Below are 17628 nucleotides of genomic sequence, written 5' to 3'. Positions count from 1 at the left end.
AGGGCTCTTCCTATGCACTGAGATGTGACCGCGTGGGAACAATTAATTGGCTTGTGAAGACATCCGTCAGACATGAAGAAACCCTTCGCCATGGCAGCTTTACAACAACTCATATTCTTTGATATACTCGTTAAAGAATAGGTGTTCAATCATTTGCCAGCATATTCTTACTTACTATATATAAATATAGAGTTCATTTTGCCAGTACACAGAATCCTGTTTACATTGAATTCAGTTGGCGCATGAAAAGGGTGACATAATGATCTATTACAGTTTCATAAGAGCTTTAGTTGTCTGGCATAGCATTTGAATTATTAACAGTTGTTAGCTCAAGAATCATCTTCAAAGCCAGTAGGGGGCAATGTTGTAATATATTTGTTCATTCATGAAGTCACCTCAATGAGATTCATTCAAAAATATTTGGTGATATGCTCTCTTGTGATGTACTATTCTGAAAAAATATTGGATATTCAACATTAAAACATGACAAGACAGTATACCACGTTATAGCGTGCAGTGCTATGTGTAGATTTGCTGTTGTTTTGTATATGTATTATAGTTGTCTGACTGTAAAAAAAACTAAAGTTCCCTTGCTATGATCAGACATAAACCTGCCCTGCATGCCAGCTGCTTTTCTGTGGGTGTCTTTGTGTATTAATTGTTGTGTGTTTGGTTATGTTTCCCAGTAACTGTCACCAAGGCTGTCGTTGCCTTAATGCAGCTAGATGCAAAATACAGTAGCCTATGCCCCTCACCGCATTCATTCAATCAGGTCATGCATTTTCATTAAATGTTATACTTCTACATTTCAGTTGTTCATTTCATGTTCATGATAAATGTGGTCAACAGATCCAGTGAACTCTGTCTCCAATAGAAGTATGACCAGTGCTCAAAAACTGGTGTCACATTTTTTTGTATTCTCATTGCAGGCATGAGCAGTCTAAAATAGTATGAACACATTTAGAAAATTCAGTTTGTATGCCAGCTCATGTTCAGCTTTCAACTACAGCTCGTTTTACAGTCACTCTCTGCACAGCCTCCTCACTAATTAGCCTATCTCTATGCCTGTGTGCGTTTCTCTGTGTGGAACTTGCTAAGCATCGTTTGAAACCATTCATCTCCGCTCTCTCCCAGCTGCTGTCATGGCAACCATGTATGACTGGCAGAAAACAGACTGCAGTGTCTGAGCTCCAGTCGACCTGGGGGGTATACTACGAAGCAGGATTTTCGCTTAGCCGGATAAATTCAGGGAAAACTCCGGCTTTCCGGTCCTACGAAGCTGGTTCTCTTTTTAGCAGGCTAGATCTCCATGGTAACTTATGCTTAGCGGCTTACCTGGTCGGGACCAGGTTAGGTTGCAGGCTAAGAGCTCAACTCAGTGAAAGCACTGCCTGCTGACCAATCAGAGCTCAGTGTGCGGAGTTTAAAGCGATCAAGTCATATTACAGGAGAAAGGAAATACAGAAAAGCTGCCGTCGCAGGAAAGACGGCCGGCAAAAATCACCGACTGTGTGAACGTGAACATTAATAGAATATCACCTCCCATCTTCAGAGCAATCTGACTATTATAACATTAGCGTTAAGAACACTTACCACATATCTACCACAACATAAGTAACCGGATCAGAGTAACATTAAGTACAGTCCGCGGCATATCACTTCATAATGTATCATATATTTTCTTATCTGAGTCAGCTGAGCCGTATCTGGCCGTGCAACACTCACAGTGTCACATAGGCCTACTGTATGCAGAAGTATTATTTTAAGCAACACATTAAGTTGACGAAACACTCGAGACAAATGTAATTAAAGTCAAATCGTGTTTTAGACGGGGCAGTGATATCATAAACCTGTTAATGTACGCATTCAAACACTTTTTCTTTTGCCAGCTGTATTCACCTTGCAGGTGCAGCTCTGTGGCTTTGATCCTGGATAAAGTGTTTAAGTCATGGATGTTTAAAGTTTAACTTCTTCATTTTTGGGTTATTTTTAGTATTAAAGTTCACTTTTCATTCAGGAAGTATGACGCTGCGCTGTCAGTACGCTTGTCCATGTTTGTGATTGGTCGAATGCTCCATATACCACCCCTTTTATGTGAACGCGCACCTAACTAGATAGGAAACGGCTGGCTTGAGCGATCCACTTGATAACCAGCGTCGTAGTACAGTTTAGCAACAGCGCGTATGTTTTGGATTAGGCCAACCGGCTAACTCAAACATATCCAGGTTAGGTTGAACCAGCTTCGTATTATAGGCCCCTGGACGCTTCAGAGCATGAACACGCAGACGAAGAGTTGTGATTGAGACACTAGGGCAGCCATGACTGTCAGGTGAGAGGCCCGAGGGCTATGTAGCTTACTGCTCACTTTTATGTGATTAACTCTGGACCATAATGCTAATCAAAACTATACATCTGTAAAATGTGTGTGTTTTTTTTTTGAGTTTGGGAGCATGTATTATTGCTCTTTTGTTTATGTTTTTTCTTGACAGGCACACAATTAAGCATCTGGCTTACCAACCCCTGCGCACTAGAAACAAACATCTGCAGTAGAAATGGGACAAGGCTTCATATGAATTACACAGGGGAAAGGTTAGGACAAATATTTGTTTTTTTAAGTGACTAAATACCTGGCTATGACTTGAAATCCCATATTTTGAACGTTTCACCTCAAACTTTTATTCCAGTCTCAAACCCAATTAGCCAACTCTTCTTTGGAATAATTCAGTGCTTTAAACGAGGTGTTTCTACAAAATGTAATTGTTTTTTTTCTCCCAAGGTGAGGTCAGCCAAACCAACAATAAACACAACTCCACAAGAGACCTATCGTCACCTTGTCAACAAACTGAAGACCAAAAAGGTTGCTGTTTTTCCACATGTTTTAAACTCAACTCACATGATGTCCATAGGCTCAGAACAAATGTGTTTGTGCTTAAATCATCCAATGATGAAACTATAAGATATTAATAGCCCAGTAGATATTCTGATGTTTTAACCTCAATTTAGAAAATAAATGTTTTTATTTTAACAATCATATATAATATCTCTAAGTTTAAAGAAGAAAGGACAATGAAGAGGGAAAACAATATGCTTGAGGAAACAATTTCACACATCTTGACAACTGGAAGAGTTGACAACAGGAATTATTATGAGCAAAAAAGGCAAGTTAAGGTTGGGAAAGAGCTATCGGTGTAAAAATACATAATGAAGTCAGGCAACAAGTTGTATTGCCAAGATATAAGGTGGCCTCTGTGTGAAACCAAAACCCCAGTTGTAAAGCATATGTTCACTCTACATTGTAGCCTTGGCAAGGAGAAGCGACAGCTGGAGTTGCTCCGCATTACCAAGGAGAATCAAATGATACTTCTCCATCTGAGTCAATGCAAGTCACACTATAATGTGAGGAGCTGGCATGACGACTGCCTCAAAACTCTCAAGGTGATGGATAGCATAGCACGTTACCCACAGGGAAGGACAAATCAAAAGGTTAGATCCAACTTACGTTCATCTATCAAGCACAGTCTGTCAGTTCTGCACTGCTCCTCTTAAACGTAATCATATGATCTTTTTGTACAGCATTAGAATTGTATTTTATGTGCCAACTACCAGGGACAAGAGAAGCGCACTGATTGTAATAAAGAACAAAAGATCAGCGCGGATGATTCGACAAACAGCCCTTCAAGCAAAAAGGCCAAGGGCAAAGCAGAATCTAAGGAAAAGAGAAAAGAAACCATAGAAAGAAGAATGACCCTGAGCCAAATCCACCAAAGGAATCCACCAGATACAGCTGAGAAACCTGGTTCCTCTGACACCATTCAAATTAAAACAGATACATTCCCTCACACTGCTAAAATTCTGTCTGCCGATGGATCTGAAATGCCCAGCACTCTTCAAACACCTAAAACACTCCAGCAGGAGACTTCAAGTCCTGCAGAGGAATAAAATGCCTTCTTCTACAAACTCGTGTTTTTCTGTACATTCATTATTCTCTGTTAATTCCACTTGAAATAGTAGGCTATGATATGTAGGTTATCCCATCTTATTGTCAATGTATTTTATTCTATCTTAATAGGCCTACAGTATGTCTTGGGCTCTTATTGCGAACACTAATTTTTACTTCCGAGCTGAACCGTTATATGGTCCAATACATTTGAATGTACTATTGACCCTGTGTTAACCTGCGAATTACTAATAAAAAGTCTTATAGTCTTATCTACAGAGAAACTGGACCTAGAAACTGTATGACATTCTTAAATTGATCAGTAACACTTTGGTAGAGTGTGGTGAGTGCAATTTTCACAAAAATAATGTCTGTGTTATGTGTTTCTTTAATGAAAACAAATCAAATACGTAATAAATAAATGGTATACATTTGTTGTGTTCGTACAGTTATTTTACATTTAAACATAGCTGTATATAGAGTGGCGAAGTCCCTCCCCTTCCGGGGGAGCTCCATGGGACCTTATTTCGGAAAAATTATGTATTGAAGTCAATGGAGAGAGAAATATTATCTTTCAATCCCGTTTGAATTGTGCCACAAATTACACATATGATGTTTGTCAATTTAAAAGATAATTTTGCAAGTCAAAAAAAAAAAAAGTGAAGTAATTTGTTTGTGTGAAACGCTTAATGAACTACATCTCTGGTCTCGCAGACTCTCACAACAACACACGTCACAAAGATGGCCGTCACTACTTTCTTGTCAACATTTTGACAATCCTCACCATAGATATATATATGTATATTAATGCTGTCAAAATTATCGCGTTAACGGCGGTAATTAATTTTTGAATTAATTGCGTTAAAATATTTAACGCATGTGCAGAATGGCCCGCCCCATACATCCCACCAGTGGCAGCGCCAGGGTATGGCTGGGGTAGGCAACACCCATACCAAGAAATGGCTTAGCCCCACCATGAAAAATTATGTTAAAGTAAGCAAAATAAAGTCCGCCAATTCGCGCGGAGTAAATTGCACAGACAGCAGTTAGTAAGATTGATTTCAGTAGCCACTTGTCTGGAAATACCGAAGACCAGAAACGGTTTTGAAAACTTTTGTCACGTAGTGATCGTCTTCTCAATAGAACATCTTTGATAATGTCTTCTGGCCAATCAGAATCAAGATAACGGCGTAGTGTTGTTGCAGGAAGTCCCGACGGAGAATAATGTTGCTGTAGTACAGGGGTGCACGTAACTGGTAGGTTATGTGCGTAATCTGAAATGCGTACCGTCACTTGTGTCACAAAGCGCATTTGCATACCGACGTACTTGTGAAGCTTTTCCAGAAGGCGGTTAGATCACCGGACGACAGAGTCGGTCTCCGTGTGCACAGACAGGCTGCTGTTAACGTCGGTCTGTACAACGGAATTGTGCCAAAACTACGCCAACCGGCTGCGGAGGGAGACTCCCCCCCTTCGCTGGAGAACTGCGCTAAAACAGCTGATCACAACGTTCACACTCTGTGGTCACGAAGTACTCCACTAGCCCCCCCGACTTTCCTGAAGTACTCCCCCGTTGATATAAATCAACACGTAATGAATTAAGACCCCACGGTTTGATGATTGATAGGTGTGTGTGGGCTGTCTTTCATTTTAACACACAGAATTGTTTTTATAATAAACATACATACTGTATGTTAAATGGATATATTGTAGTGCCGTGAAAAGAGAGTCGGAGGCGGTGTATTAAGAATGGAGTTCCAATCTTTATTATCCATTACTTTCAGAGAGGTTAACACATGCACTGCTCTGCCTGATGAGCTAGCAGGAATGGCAGCTAAAGCTACAGGTGTTCCCCACTAAAGGGTCCGTGTGGCAACACAATAAGCAAGGTGAATTATGTCCAATAACGTGTCACCACAATATCCGCCTTCTTTCATTTATCTTTCCATTCCCACAACAATATACATAAAGAAAAGGCATATTTTGGACATAGTTCGAATGGTGATTAATCATGATTAATTAATTTTTAAACTGTGATTAATCTGATTAAAAATGTTAATCGTTTGACAGCCCTAATTTATATATCTATGATCCTCACTATCAACACAATGAAACACGTCCAGAAGAATGTCATGCAAAGCTGCCTGCCTTCCTTTGATTCTCTCTGAACTGCCTGATCTTTTTAATGTCAACCACTTGTGCAGATAGCATGAAGAACAAAAGATCGCCGATGCTAATGTAGCGTTAGCGTTCGCATTTATCCCCCGGGCTTAAATGGTGTATTATAGAATGATCACACCGGTGTGACAGTACTCTTCAAAGGGTTCACGAAATATGACTACTACTCGTACTGTTTAACATTTTGGGTTACTTGATGTTACTTCATGTTAACGCTAATACAAATGACAAGGCTAAGACTGTAATGCTAACTAACGTGCTTGCTACTAGCTAGATAACTAACTTGATCCAGCCAGCCACTCCTGGTCCTTTCATCAGACGAGAAGCGAAAGAACGAGCAAGACCCATTGCTGGTATGATTACAGCCTGGTACTAAGCACACATGTATCTTGTTAAAGTTATCTTATCTTAGCTATCTCTTATATTTAGCGGAGGAAAACAATTGTCACTTACGCGACTCTGGGTTTTGTAGTCTTTCTAGTTGCGTATTTTTCATAGTCTTATATTTCAGCAGTTTTACGACAAACTGTGCATGTTTTGACATGGAAATTATTTTTTAAGATTGACAAACATCATATGTGTAATTCGTAGCACAATTTAAACGGGATCGAAAGATAAGTGTTCTCTCTCCATTGACTTCAATACATAATTTTTCCGAAATAAGGTCCCATGGACCGGAAGTTGATGGGCGTCACTTCGCCACTCTTAAGTGTGAAAGAGTGGAACTGTCTATCCAGTATGAGTTTCCTCACGGCACCATTTTGCGGGACACGTTTTGCAGAAAGAAGCCGCGGATTTGATTATTTGATTTTACGCAGCTAGCAAGCTAGTACGAACTGTTTTGTTCATAGTTTTGTACACTGCGTTCTTCTCTCTTAGAATGACACACTTTTAAAAGTCAGAGCAATAAAAAGGAAAAACAAAAATGAATCTCGACAGACTCCGAAAGCGAGTTCGGGCGTACATTGATCAGGTAAGAATTATCATGTATTTCTGACTTTCTGTGTTGCTAGCTAAATGCTAGCTTGAGAGCAAACCTGGCGTCAATAGGAACGAACATTCATAGCTGGACTGCCTGGCTAACTTTAGCTATCACCCGGCTAAACACATCAACATATATTTGAGTAACTCTTGCCTTTTTTGTTGTCTGTTTGTTTACAGCAACAGTATCAAAGTGCTCTGTTTTGGGCCGACAAGATAGCGTCCCTGTCTCACGGTAAGTAAGTGCAGTTATTGCTGTGTGACTAGCAAGCATAGCAGACTTAACCTACCGATTTGTCGCTAAAGTTACAATGCTAATAAGACTAGCGGTTTATAAAGACATTATTCCTGTTTTCCTGTCATTGTAACGAGCGGTAAATAGACTGTATATTAATGGCAGATAATACAGTAGCTTGTCAACGGCTGTGATGATTTTTGGTGTATCCTGTCAGTGATGAAGCAGAGGTGGAAGAAGTACTCGAGTACTACTACTTGAGTAGAAGTAGCATTGTGTAGTAGTACTATGTTAAAAGTCTTGTATTGCAAATGTTACTCATGTACAAAAGTATTAGAATCAAAATATACTTAAATTCCGAAAGTAATAGCGAACATTATGCAGATTGACCCATTTTCTAATAATATATATTTTATGTTTTAATTCCATTTATTCATGCATTAAGGTGTTTATTAAAGCTAGTTTTAATTACTTTGCAGGGTAACTTGTGGATTTACTCTGTGTGATTAAAGTCTTATTAAGTGTTGAATATATAAACATAATTAATCCCAATCTGCAAAGTAACTAAAGTTATACAAAAAATGTAGTGGGTTTAAAAGTACACGATTTACCTCTTGATTATAATGGGGCAGAAATACGAAGTAGCAAAACGTTTAAATCCTCAAGTAAAGAACAAGTATCTCAAAATTGTACTTAAGTAGTGTACTTGAGTAAATGTACTTAGTTACTGTACACCACTGTTAATAAGACTAGCGGTTTATAGAGAAATCATTACTGTTTTGCTTTCATTGTCACAAGCTAGTTTGACAATGTCTCTGATGTTTTGGTGTCAGGGATGACTATACTATCAGAAATGTAATTGCCATTGTTGTTATTGTTATTATTATTATTATCATCATGCGTCGCTTTCCACCTTCTTCTCCAGTAGGACTCAGATGAGGGTGTTGCACTTTTCTTTTCCTTATACATGTGATGTTTTGGTGTTGTTTTTTATTCTTTCCGTTAACCGTCAAGTGGGAAATAAGTATTTTGTTTGTGTGTTTCTCTTAGTATCCTAAGATACTGTTATGTTTGGCTGTGAGAAATAAATAAAAATTATTATTATTATGAAGGGCAGACCATCTATTTGTATTTGTTTTTTTTAGAAAGGGGCAGGTCACATAAGATTTTATTCTTCTCCCTGCTCCTTTTCGCTCAATGGTAGAGTCATGTTTTGTGGCAATTATTGTACATTTGGTTTTGCGTACCATGACAAATAAAAATGAAATAATACCCTGCCTCTTTGTACCTCCTCCAGAGGATCCCCAGGATATCTACTGGCTAGCTCAGTGCCTTTACTTGACCTCACAGTACCACAGAGCCTCCCATGCCCTCCGATCTCGAAAACTTGACAAGGTAATGTGGGTTATGTGTGTGTTCTTTCTCAATGAGTGAGTGATACGTTTAATATTAAATACACAAATCAACATATGGAGGATTGTACCCACTTCAGTCCCTTGTCTGAAACAACATGTGTCTTCTCTTAAACAGCTGTACGGAGCTTGTCAGTATCTTGCTGCTAGATGCCATGTAAGTACCTGTAAAATAGTTATTTACATTGCATTATACAACTCAGAGAAGCCTAGGTATTCTCCATGCTTCATAGTATCTGACTGTTTTGTCTAGTATGCTGCCAAAGAGTTCCAGCAGGCCTTGGATATCCTGGACGCAGAGGAGCTGGCTAGTAAGAGGCTGCTGGACAGGAGCGTGAAAGAGGACAGCGGGACACCAGAGTCAGCCAAGGACTGGGACATGTCCCCTGCCTCTGTAAGTCTCACCTGCCACTGAACAAAACATGTATTGAGTGCAGTCTGGATGTCTGCAGTTCAATTATACATTTTGGACTTGGGTTTTCTTTGTCAGTGTTGCAGGATCGAATCTTAATCCTCAGAATTGTTCTTTTCATCACCTCTCGTCTTTTTCTTAGTTAGTGCATTTATGTAGCTATACTCTGTCAGTTCATTTGTTTGACTGGGTAGACACTATAGCCATGTTTATTCCACAAACACTCCACCCACAGCTGGTGATATAATAGCCACTTGTGATATAATTGCTTTTTTAGTTCAACATCAGATTTGTTTTATGAGGGCATGTGAAATCATTATAACTACACTGAAGTGCAGCACATGTCATTTTTAGCATGCAAGTTATGTGACATAATGTTGGCAAGATATACCCTCCATGTCATTAAATGAGAATCACTGCCTCATCCCAGGCTTGGTAATGCTATGGAGTTGTTGGAGCTTTAAAACTATAGAGCTATGAGTTATTTTATATACATTTACAAAAGACTCTTTGTTATCCATGTTTTTCCTCTGTAATATTTCAGATCAGCAGCTCCATCAGCCTCCTGCGGGGTAAAATCTATGATGCCATGGACAACAGACCACTGGCCACCTCCAGCTACAAAGAGGCCTTGAAACTGGATGTGTACTGCTTTGAAGCCTTTGACCTTTTAACGTCCCACCACATGTTGACCGCTCAGGAAGGTGAGGCAGATCTGTGGCCAGCATGTGCACAAACATATTCAAGTTCTACCAATATGTGCCATTTGTTATCATTGCAATAACTTGGAAAATGACGGTATATGAGAAATGTGTTGTTTTTCAATGTTTTTCAATAGAGAAAGACTTCCTTGACTCACTTCCTCTGAGTCAACAATGCACTGAGGAAGAGGAGGAGCTGTTACACTTCCTATTTGAGAATAAGTTAAAGAAGGTAGGGGGCTCTGCATTCAGTTTTTTGTATATTATTATTAGGGCCGGGACTCGATTAAAAAAATTAATCTAATTAATTAGAGGCTTTGTAATTAATTAATCGAAATTAATCGCATTTTTAATCACATATAAATATTTGACCTGAGAACAGTGAGAAGCAATTTTTTTTCACATGGATTTTAGTATACCATTAGGCGCATTCACACCGCAGTACTTTTCCCACAAAGGTTCATGAGAACTCTTTGAACCTGGGGGTGGATTAGGCAAATGAAGCCGCCGACGTCACTTCTTCTTCTTCTGCTTTGGGTTTACTGGCAGGCCGCAAACCACTTCACGGCGTATACTGCCGCCCAAAGTCCCCGGCCGGAAGTCCCCGGAGTTGGGGAAGGCTTCAGTAGAAGCTGCTGGGAGTCCCAGCAGCTTCTACTGAAGCCTTCCGAGTAAATCGCCAGAACGCCGACACCTCCTCATCTCCACCGCTCCCATGTTTTATTTTGTGTTGCCATAAGTTAGTCTCTCTGCGTTTCTGCGCTGGGCTAATGCTAATGCTAACAATGCTAATGCGAGGATAATAAAATGGCGGCTTCACAAAACTTTTTGGGAGTTTTACGGGGCGTGGTTTGCAATCCGCCCAGCCAATCAGAAATATAGCTCTTTTCTCACAAGAGAGCCGCACGAAAGTCCCTGCTCTCTAGCAGCTCTCTGCTCTCTAGCAGGGACTTTCGTGGGGGTAAAAAGGTTCTCATGAACTAATTTTAGTACCGGCTCTTTTTGGTGTGAACGCGATAAAAGAGGCTAACGTCCACGCTAGCTTCCACGCTAGCTGCTATATGTTTTGCATTGAGGTGATACTTGAGGCTTGATGTGCTGCGGTGATATGCGAATTCCCTTTTGCATAATTTGCACACAACCGTGCTCTTATCAACGCTTCCATCCGTCCGTTTTTTAAAACAACATTTCCCACTGTTGTTCACTGTGGTTTGTTGTTGTCTGAAGTCATGAACGTTAGTTGGTGCTCCAGTATAATCGGTACGCCTGAAACTCATCCAGTGAGAAACGTTCCGCGGTGCAAAAATAAGTGCGATTAAAATGCGTTAATTTTTGTGTAATTAATTAATCTTAATTAACGCGTTAAAGTCCCGGCCCTAATTATTATATATCACCTGTGATGATTAATTAATTATAGCAAAAGGCAGATATATCTTTTTCTTATTTTTTACGAAAACACATTAATGTTCATTGCAATGCATTCGTCCTACCCCCTTCCATTCATCTCATTCTTGACCTTGCTTTATTTCCTTTTCCACGTCCTCAGATCTAGACCCTGCACACACCTTGCACACACATGCATAATTAAACACACCTGGTCTCCTTCTTCCCATTGCAGTATAACAAGCCCAGTGATCTGGTGGTGCCAGAGATGGTCAATGGTCTCCAGGACAACTTGGATGTAGTGGTGTCTCTTGCTGAGAGGCATTATTATAACTGTGATTTCAAGATGTGCTACAAACTCACATCAACGTAAGTGTCTTCAGGTTTACTCTGTTTGTTGCTGATCTTTGCATGTTGACTGAAAATAATGTAGCCGACGCATAGCTCACCTAGTAGTACAGCGGCCCATGTATAGGGACTTAGTTCCAAGACCCAGGTTTGAATCAGGCCATTTACTCTGTCTCCCCTTTCACTTGTTATACATCGCTTTGGATAAAACGTTAGCTAAATGCAATGTAATGTAGCGATCCATAGTAAGTTCCTGTGAAAATGTGGGGCCTACCCATTCAATATAACATCAAATATTGTAAGTCACACAATGAGAGTAATTCACAGCTCTACAGTGTGCAGCCTAATTTAATGAGCATCTTTGTAAAGAGTTGTATTTTAACAGTCAAACCAAAATGGGTTATAAATGATGCCCTTTGTGCGCACTACAACATTGTGAAATACAATAAGGTTAACAATCCCATCATGCAGCTCTCTTTTTGTATTTCAGGGTGATGGTTAAAGACCCGTTCCATGCCAATTGTTTACCAGTCCACATAGGAACTCTTGTGGAGCTTGGAAAATCAAATGGTAAAAATATATATCTCTCGTTGCTTCTTGCATAAAGAATTTTTAGTTTAGTTATTGCACCATCTGGCAGTATAATAGTTAATTGATCAGTTTCAAGCTTTTTTACGTTTTCTTTCCCGCAGAGTTGTTTTACCTCTCACACAAACTTGTAGACTTGTATCCCAACAACCCAGTAAGTGTTGCAGCCACATCACCACACATCTATTTTCCTTGTGATATCATTTCCAGTATTTAATAACCAAATCCTCATTAGGTATCCTGGTTTGCTGTCGGGTGCTACTATCTCATGGTCGGCCATAAAAACGAACATGCTCGCCGGTACCTCAGGTATGCATTAAAACACTGAAAAGGAAGTAATTCCTGTTTGAGACAGCATTGCAGGCTGTTTGTTGAAGTGCAGTTATATATATATATATATATATATATATATTGGGTATGGTATGTCTCCTATAGTAAAGCAACCACACTGGAGAGGACGTATGGTCCTGCATGGATCGCCTATGGCCATTCATTTGCAGTGGAGAGTGAGCATGACCAAGCCATGGCCGCCTACTTCACTGCTGCACAGCTGATGAAAGGGTAAGCACATTAGGCTTTATAAATACATTTCTTTCTTTTTTTTATACTAGGAAAGCCCATATCACATAAATGAGCGTCAATGGAGTCAAGCATATGATAAAAATCTGAGTTATTTTTGTCTGTGTTGAAGAGCAGACAATTAAAGTGCAGGTCTGAGCTCAATCAGAACCCGGCAGCTACTGTCAAAACTAAATAATGCTGTGATGAAACGCCATATCATGGATTATTTCTGAAACAGTATAGAGCTCAAAGGCTTTCTCTCTTGCCGGTTATACCACAAGGTGAGTTCCTTTTTTATTTCCTGCTTCTTCACACACATGCTCTCCAGTACAGGTTAGCTCTGAGTGTTAGCGATGCTAATGTAAACACCGACCATATTACGTCCAAAACAGTCAGGCATTGTTTCTGATAGCAACGTTCTGATAGGGCCGTGGGTCCACATTTCCGATATTACGTCATATCGGATGCGAATCTGGATCAGCTCCGTACCCCCGTTTTTCTAGATTTGGGTACGGAGGAAAAGAGAGAGGGTTTTAATTTCTGACGCTGCGTGAGTTCAACGACACACCGGGAACACATATGATAGCTCCCCTTTAAGTTCCCCTTGCCACAACTGATATTCTGATTTTTTTTTTTTTAAACTAAAAACATCCAACAGTGTTAGATGCAGCCCATCACTCAGCAACAGCTCACCTGTTCTAAATGTGCCGTTAGAAATATATAGCTTTAACTAATTGTTGCTACTTCTCAATTTACTTTCACTAAACAATAAAAAAGGAATGAATCTGGTCTTGTTTAATGTGTCCGGCTCTCTCTCATGCAGGTGTCACCTACCCTTGCTTTACATCGGCCTGGAGTACGGTCTGACCAACAACTCCAAGCTGGCGGAGCGTTTCTTCAGCCAGGCTCTCAGTATCGCTCCTGAGGACCCGTTCGTCATACACGAGGTGGCAGTGGTTGCCTTTCAGAATGGAGAGTGAGTCATGCAGCCACAAACAATAACACGTAGGCCTTCAGTTTGACAAAGGTAGCATTATTGGCAGCAATGAAAGAGCCATATAGGACTAGTATAACATTTTTCATATGACCTCACTAAACTTGCATATCATCTTAGGTTGAATTGTCTGGTTTTGAAATGTGGTTGCAAACTAAATTCCATTCACCTATATTAAATTGGGGTGGAAGCAAAAATGTCCAAGACGGATATATTTGTAGAATCAGATCTCAAATATTTGTAATTATTTTCCTTTTAAGGTACTGACACTTTATAGCTAGGATATACACACATTTAAATACCTCATAACGCTCCTGATATTATTTATACACACATTGATTGTTTTTATTTATTTAAAAGATGGGATCTGCTGTAAGGCTGTTTTTCACATCTGTTTTTAGCTGGAAGACAGCAGAGAGGTTGTTTCTTGATGCAATGGAGAAGATCAAGGCCATAGGGAATGAGGTAACTGCTCATTTATTAAAATTAAAAAAACATCAATTACAAGGGCTTGAAAACATTGCAGTTCTACGTTAGAAAATAATGTTTGCGTCTTTTACTATTTGTCTTTAAATCTAAGGTCACTGTGGACAAATGGGAACCTCTGTTAAACAACTTGGGTCATGTGTGTCGGAAATTGAAGTAAGTATGGAGCCCTTTTTTATTTTTTGACAAAATGCTGTGTTTACACTTTTAGGTTTGAATTTTTGTAAATGGAATTATGGATTTCAAGTTCTTTGAGTGTGCACATTCGCTATAGCACTAGTATGGAGGATCCTTTTATCTCAAGGATTGTCAAAGAAGATTGCAGAGTGTGCATTTCTCTAAAAGAAAGTCATTCCCCTGCTTATCTCATTCTCCTTTACCTTCTTCCTACAAACTATTTTCAGATATGTTCTATCGCAATCATTCAGCGTAGGTAGGACCCTCATTTAAAATTCATGAAAAGACCCTTTCATAAATGATGCATAGGCACCACTCAATAGATATAAGAGGCTTGCAGAATGTGGGCCACACAAGTGGTTGTTTTGAAAGGTTGGGATAGGTTTTATAAGGAGGGTTTCATCCTCACATAGGGAATGCCTTCTATAGGTTGTTGGTGTGCCACATACATGGTGTTATTCAATTTCCGTTCGTCATATGCTAACCACAGCTGCACATGTGTTGTGTGAAAATGTTGTGTTGCAGTTATTACTGAAGATAAATATCAACTCAAAGAATCTAGATGTTTAGAAACAGAAATATATCATTGCTGTGCTGCTTCCTTTGGCCACCATTGTTTTATTAGATTTAGCAGATGAAGAGTTCTCATTATGTTTTTCAAAATGATAATAACTACAGTAGTTTGTAGGTTGAAATGTACAAATATTTTTTTTTTATAGCTGATGCTATTACATTTCTTGTCTCTAGATGGCATACAGAACCTGTTTATCATCTATCTGTATCTGTTGACATTTCCTCACTATATGTTCTCCTGGAAAACGTAATGATGGAGTTTAAATATAATATTTGGTTAAATGTATTTCGTGATATGTACGCAAACATGATTTTCTGTTGAATCTCTTGATGTGGATTCTGTATATTGTGCGGTTTGTGTAGAAAGTACGAGCGGGCCCTGGAGTACCACCGCCAGGCGCTGGTGTTAATCCCTCAGCACGCCTCCACCTACTCTGCCATAGGATACGTGCACAGCCTTATGGGAGACTTCGAGAGCGCTATCGACTACTTTCATACGGTAAAGTGCCTTTTTCTCCAGTCTTTAAGGGTTTTGTTTCCCACTTAAAACCTTCAGCAATGTGTATTTAAAACACTCTGCCTAAATAGAGGATGGTTGTCAGTTGAGGTTTGATATAAGAAGGAGTTGCCATAGAAACATAACTTATGAAGGAGGCATAGTAGAGTGTCGTTAAAGGTCAATGTGTTGAATAGCGAGCTTTCTTTTGTAAACTCAAACAAACCCAAGATCAGCTTTAATATCAATGAAATAAACATTGCAAGTGCAGATTAAATAAACTCCAACTTTACAAAGTTTAAATGAAAATAATAGAGACATATTTTTGTGTCGTTTCTATGATGTTTTTGGGTTGTCCATCCATCCCATTTTCATACTCCATATATAAAGAACATCTGGAAAGAATTTCTTCAATTTGGAATAATTGTCAAATAAATGACTAATTAGATATGGTGGTCAAGACTACCGTGACCTCATAAAAGAAGTGTGTGGCCATAACTGAAAAATGAAAGTGCTCATTTTAACAATGCACACAAATGTCTGATGGAATAAAATGGGATGGCATTTTGGAAAGACATGACATCCAAACTGCAACATGACTGGTTGGTGGGCAAATATCTCTGTCAGTAATGTAACTGTAGTTGGAAGAAAAAGTTATATTTATGTACCAAATGCTTAAAGTGTTTTGGTTTCTTTCTGTGCAGGCACTTGGACTGAAACGGGACGACACTTTCTCTGTGACGATGCTCGGCCACTGTATTGAGATGTACATTGGTGACACAGATGCCTATTTAGGTAGGATACAGCTACACTGCCTTAAAGTGACGGTTTTTCATCTATGAAAATTTTTAATTTAAGTCCAAGTTACATTTTTCAGCATCTTATCCCATGGGTTTTTAATGCAACATTCTTCGTTCATTGAAAATATGCAAATATCTGTTCTGAAACACCTGCAGAAAGGTTAGGTCTGTAAAACAATGTGTTATTTGTTTCCACGAAGGCACAGACATCAATGACAAGGTGCGAAGCAACTTGAACTTTCCAGCGCTGATGAAGATGCTGAACACGTCGGAGTCTGGTGATAACCTCGCTACTCCGAGATCAGAAGGACCCAGTAGCATGTCCTTGGAAACGCCACTGTCAAATCAGGACAAGATGATGCTGGAGACACCGCTGCAACTCTCTTTAACCCTCGAGTGCGACATGTACGAGAGCGACGTGATGTTAGAAACATTGTCAGACACCAGCACGTGATCTCACCCTGCCAGGAGGAGCTTTTTTAGCAACAGGTTGTTATAGGTACACATTCAAACCCAAGGACAACTATCAAATTTAAACTTTGGCGCCTGTCCTTCACCAAAGGTTTCCTGTGGATTCCCCCTCTTGTGCATAATATGGTGATAAAAACGGATAGAACATCCCTATGTGAACATAATGGGAATGAGTAAAAGTAGCTGAATTGTTATACAGCACCTGCTGTAGATCATAATGCATTTGCTAGGATGCACTTTAAAGGGGGATTAACATGTGCCTTGGGTACGGGGTTGAGTGAAGACACTGGGAACATTTGATTGAAAAGAGAAAACGCAGCCAAACTCCTCACATCGAATCTAAAAGACTAAAAGTCACTTATTACTGCCTATGGCAGGACCCTACATGTTGCTTAACCTGTGGATTTCCAAGTTGAATAAAGAGCCAGCTGAAAACAAGCAGTTTTTGGTGAAAGACTGTTTGCTCCAAATGTACTTTGACAAATTAACGTCCCATTTTTCCATTTGTAAAGATATTTTGTTAAACTTTGTTGGTGTCCCTCAGTTCCCTGTCGAAGTGTCCACGCGCGGTCTGTCAGCCTTTCTTCCACCCCTGAGTGCTGGGGCTATTCCCCCCCCCCCAGGCAGCTCGCTCTCTGCGGGTCCGATCAGCGTGAAGCCCCGCTGCCAGACCCCGGAGCCGCACGTCCTACGACCTACAGTGACTCTTGGACATTAAATTAAGATAAAACCAGTTCTACTTGTGTGGTGTATTATAAATCAGCTTTTATTCAGGTATGCTAGGAGGTAACGTAAAAATAATCTGATAGCTGATTCTTTTTTTTCTTTCTTTTTTTACGTTTAAGCTGTTCTAAAGTAAGAGATTTTTGTATTTAAAAAAATGTTATGAGAAAAA

At 39.6% G+C, this 17628-nt stretch overlaps 1 protein-coding gene and 1 long non-coding RNA gene across 3 annotated transcripts; both read left to right on the top strand.

Annotated features, from left to right (window-relative positions):
- Positions 1–2124: 2124 nt before the first annotated feature.
- On the top strand, positions 2125–4338 carry LOC117544518. The gene is made up of 3 exons (XR_004568702.1): positions 2125–2329; positions 2490–2589; positions 2777–4338. It is a non-coding gene; the product is annotated as an uncharacterized LOC117544518 (long non-coding RNA).
- Positions 4339–6827: 2489 nt separating this feature from the next.
- On the top strand, positions 6828–17628 carry cdc16 (cell division cycle 16 homolog (S. cerevisiae)). 2 transcript variants are annotated; one of them, XM_034213645.1, is made up of 19 exons: positions 6828–7088; positions 7277–7331; positions 8629–8726; positions 8862–8900; positions 8997–9137; positions 9700–9859; positions 9994–10088; positions 11475–11608; positions 12078–12157; positions 12280–12329; positions 12411–12484; positions 12611–12736; positions 13560–13712; positions 14132–14195; positions 14311–14372; positions 15330–15465; positions 16167–16257; positions 16463–16761; positions 17278–17628. In XM_034213645.1, exons 1-18 carry the CDS (start codon positions 7041–7043, stop codon positions 16714–16716), a joined length of 1860 nt encoding a protein of 619 aa, XP_034069536.1. In that variant the 5' UTR covers positions 6828–7040; the 3' UTR covers positions 16717–16761; positions 17278–17628. The 2 variants fall into 2 exon arrangements, with proteins under 2 accessions (XP_034069536.1, XP_034069535.1); XM_034213644.1 differs by having other exon boundaries at positions 16463–17628.

The sequence above is a fragment of the Gymnodraco acuticeps genome, unplaced genomic scaffold, assembly GCF_902827175.1.
Source record: "Gymnodraco acuticeps unplaced genomic scaffold, fGymAcu1.1, whole genome shotgun sequence".
Taxonomy (NCBI): Eukaryota; Metazoa; Chordata; class Actinopteri; order Perciformes; family Bathydraconidae; genus Gymnodraco; species Gymnodraco acuticeps.
Note: the sequence above shows the minus strand (reverse complement) of the source record. Positions and strands in the feature narration are given on the sequence as shown.

Coding starts and splice junctions, on each gene's coding strand:
- cdc16 (XM_034213645.1), top strand. CDS start 7,041: ATGAATCTCGACAGACTCCGAAAGCGAGTTCGGGCGTACATTGATCAG. Junction 8,727..8,861: donor GATCTCGAAAACTTGACAAG/GTAATGTGGGTT, acceptor TCTCTTAAACAG/CTGTACGGAGCTTGTCAGTA. Junction 15,466..16,166: donor CTATCGACTACTTTCATACG/GTAAAGTGCCTT, acceptor CTTTCTGTGCAG/GCACTTGGACTGAAACGGGA.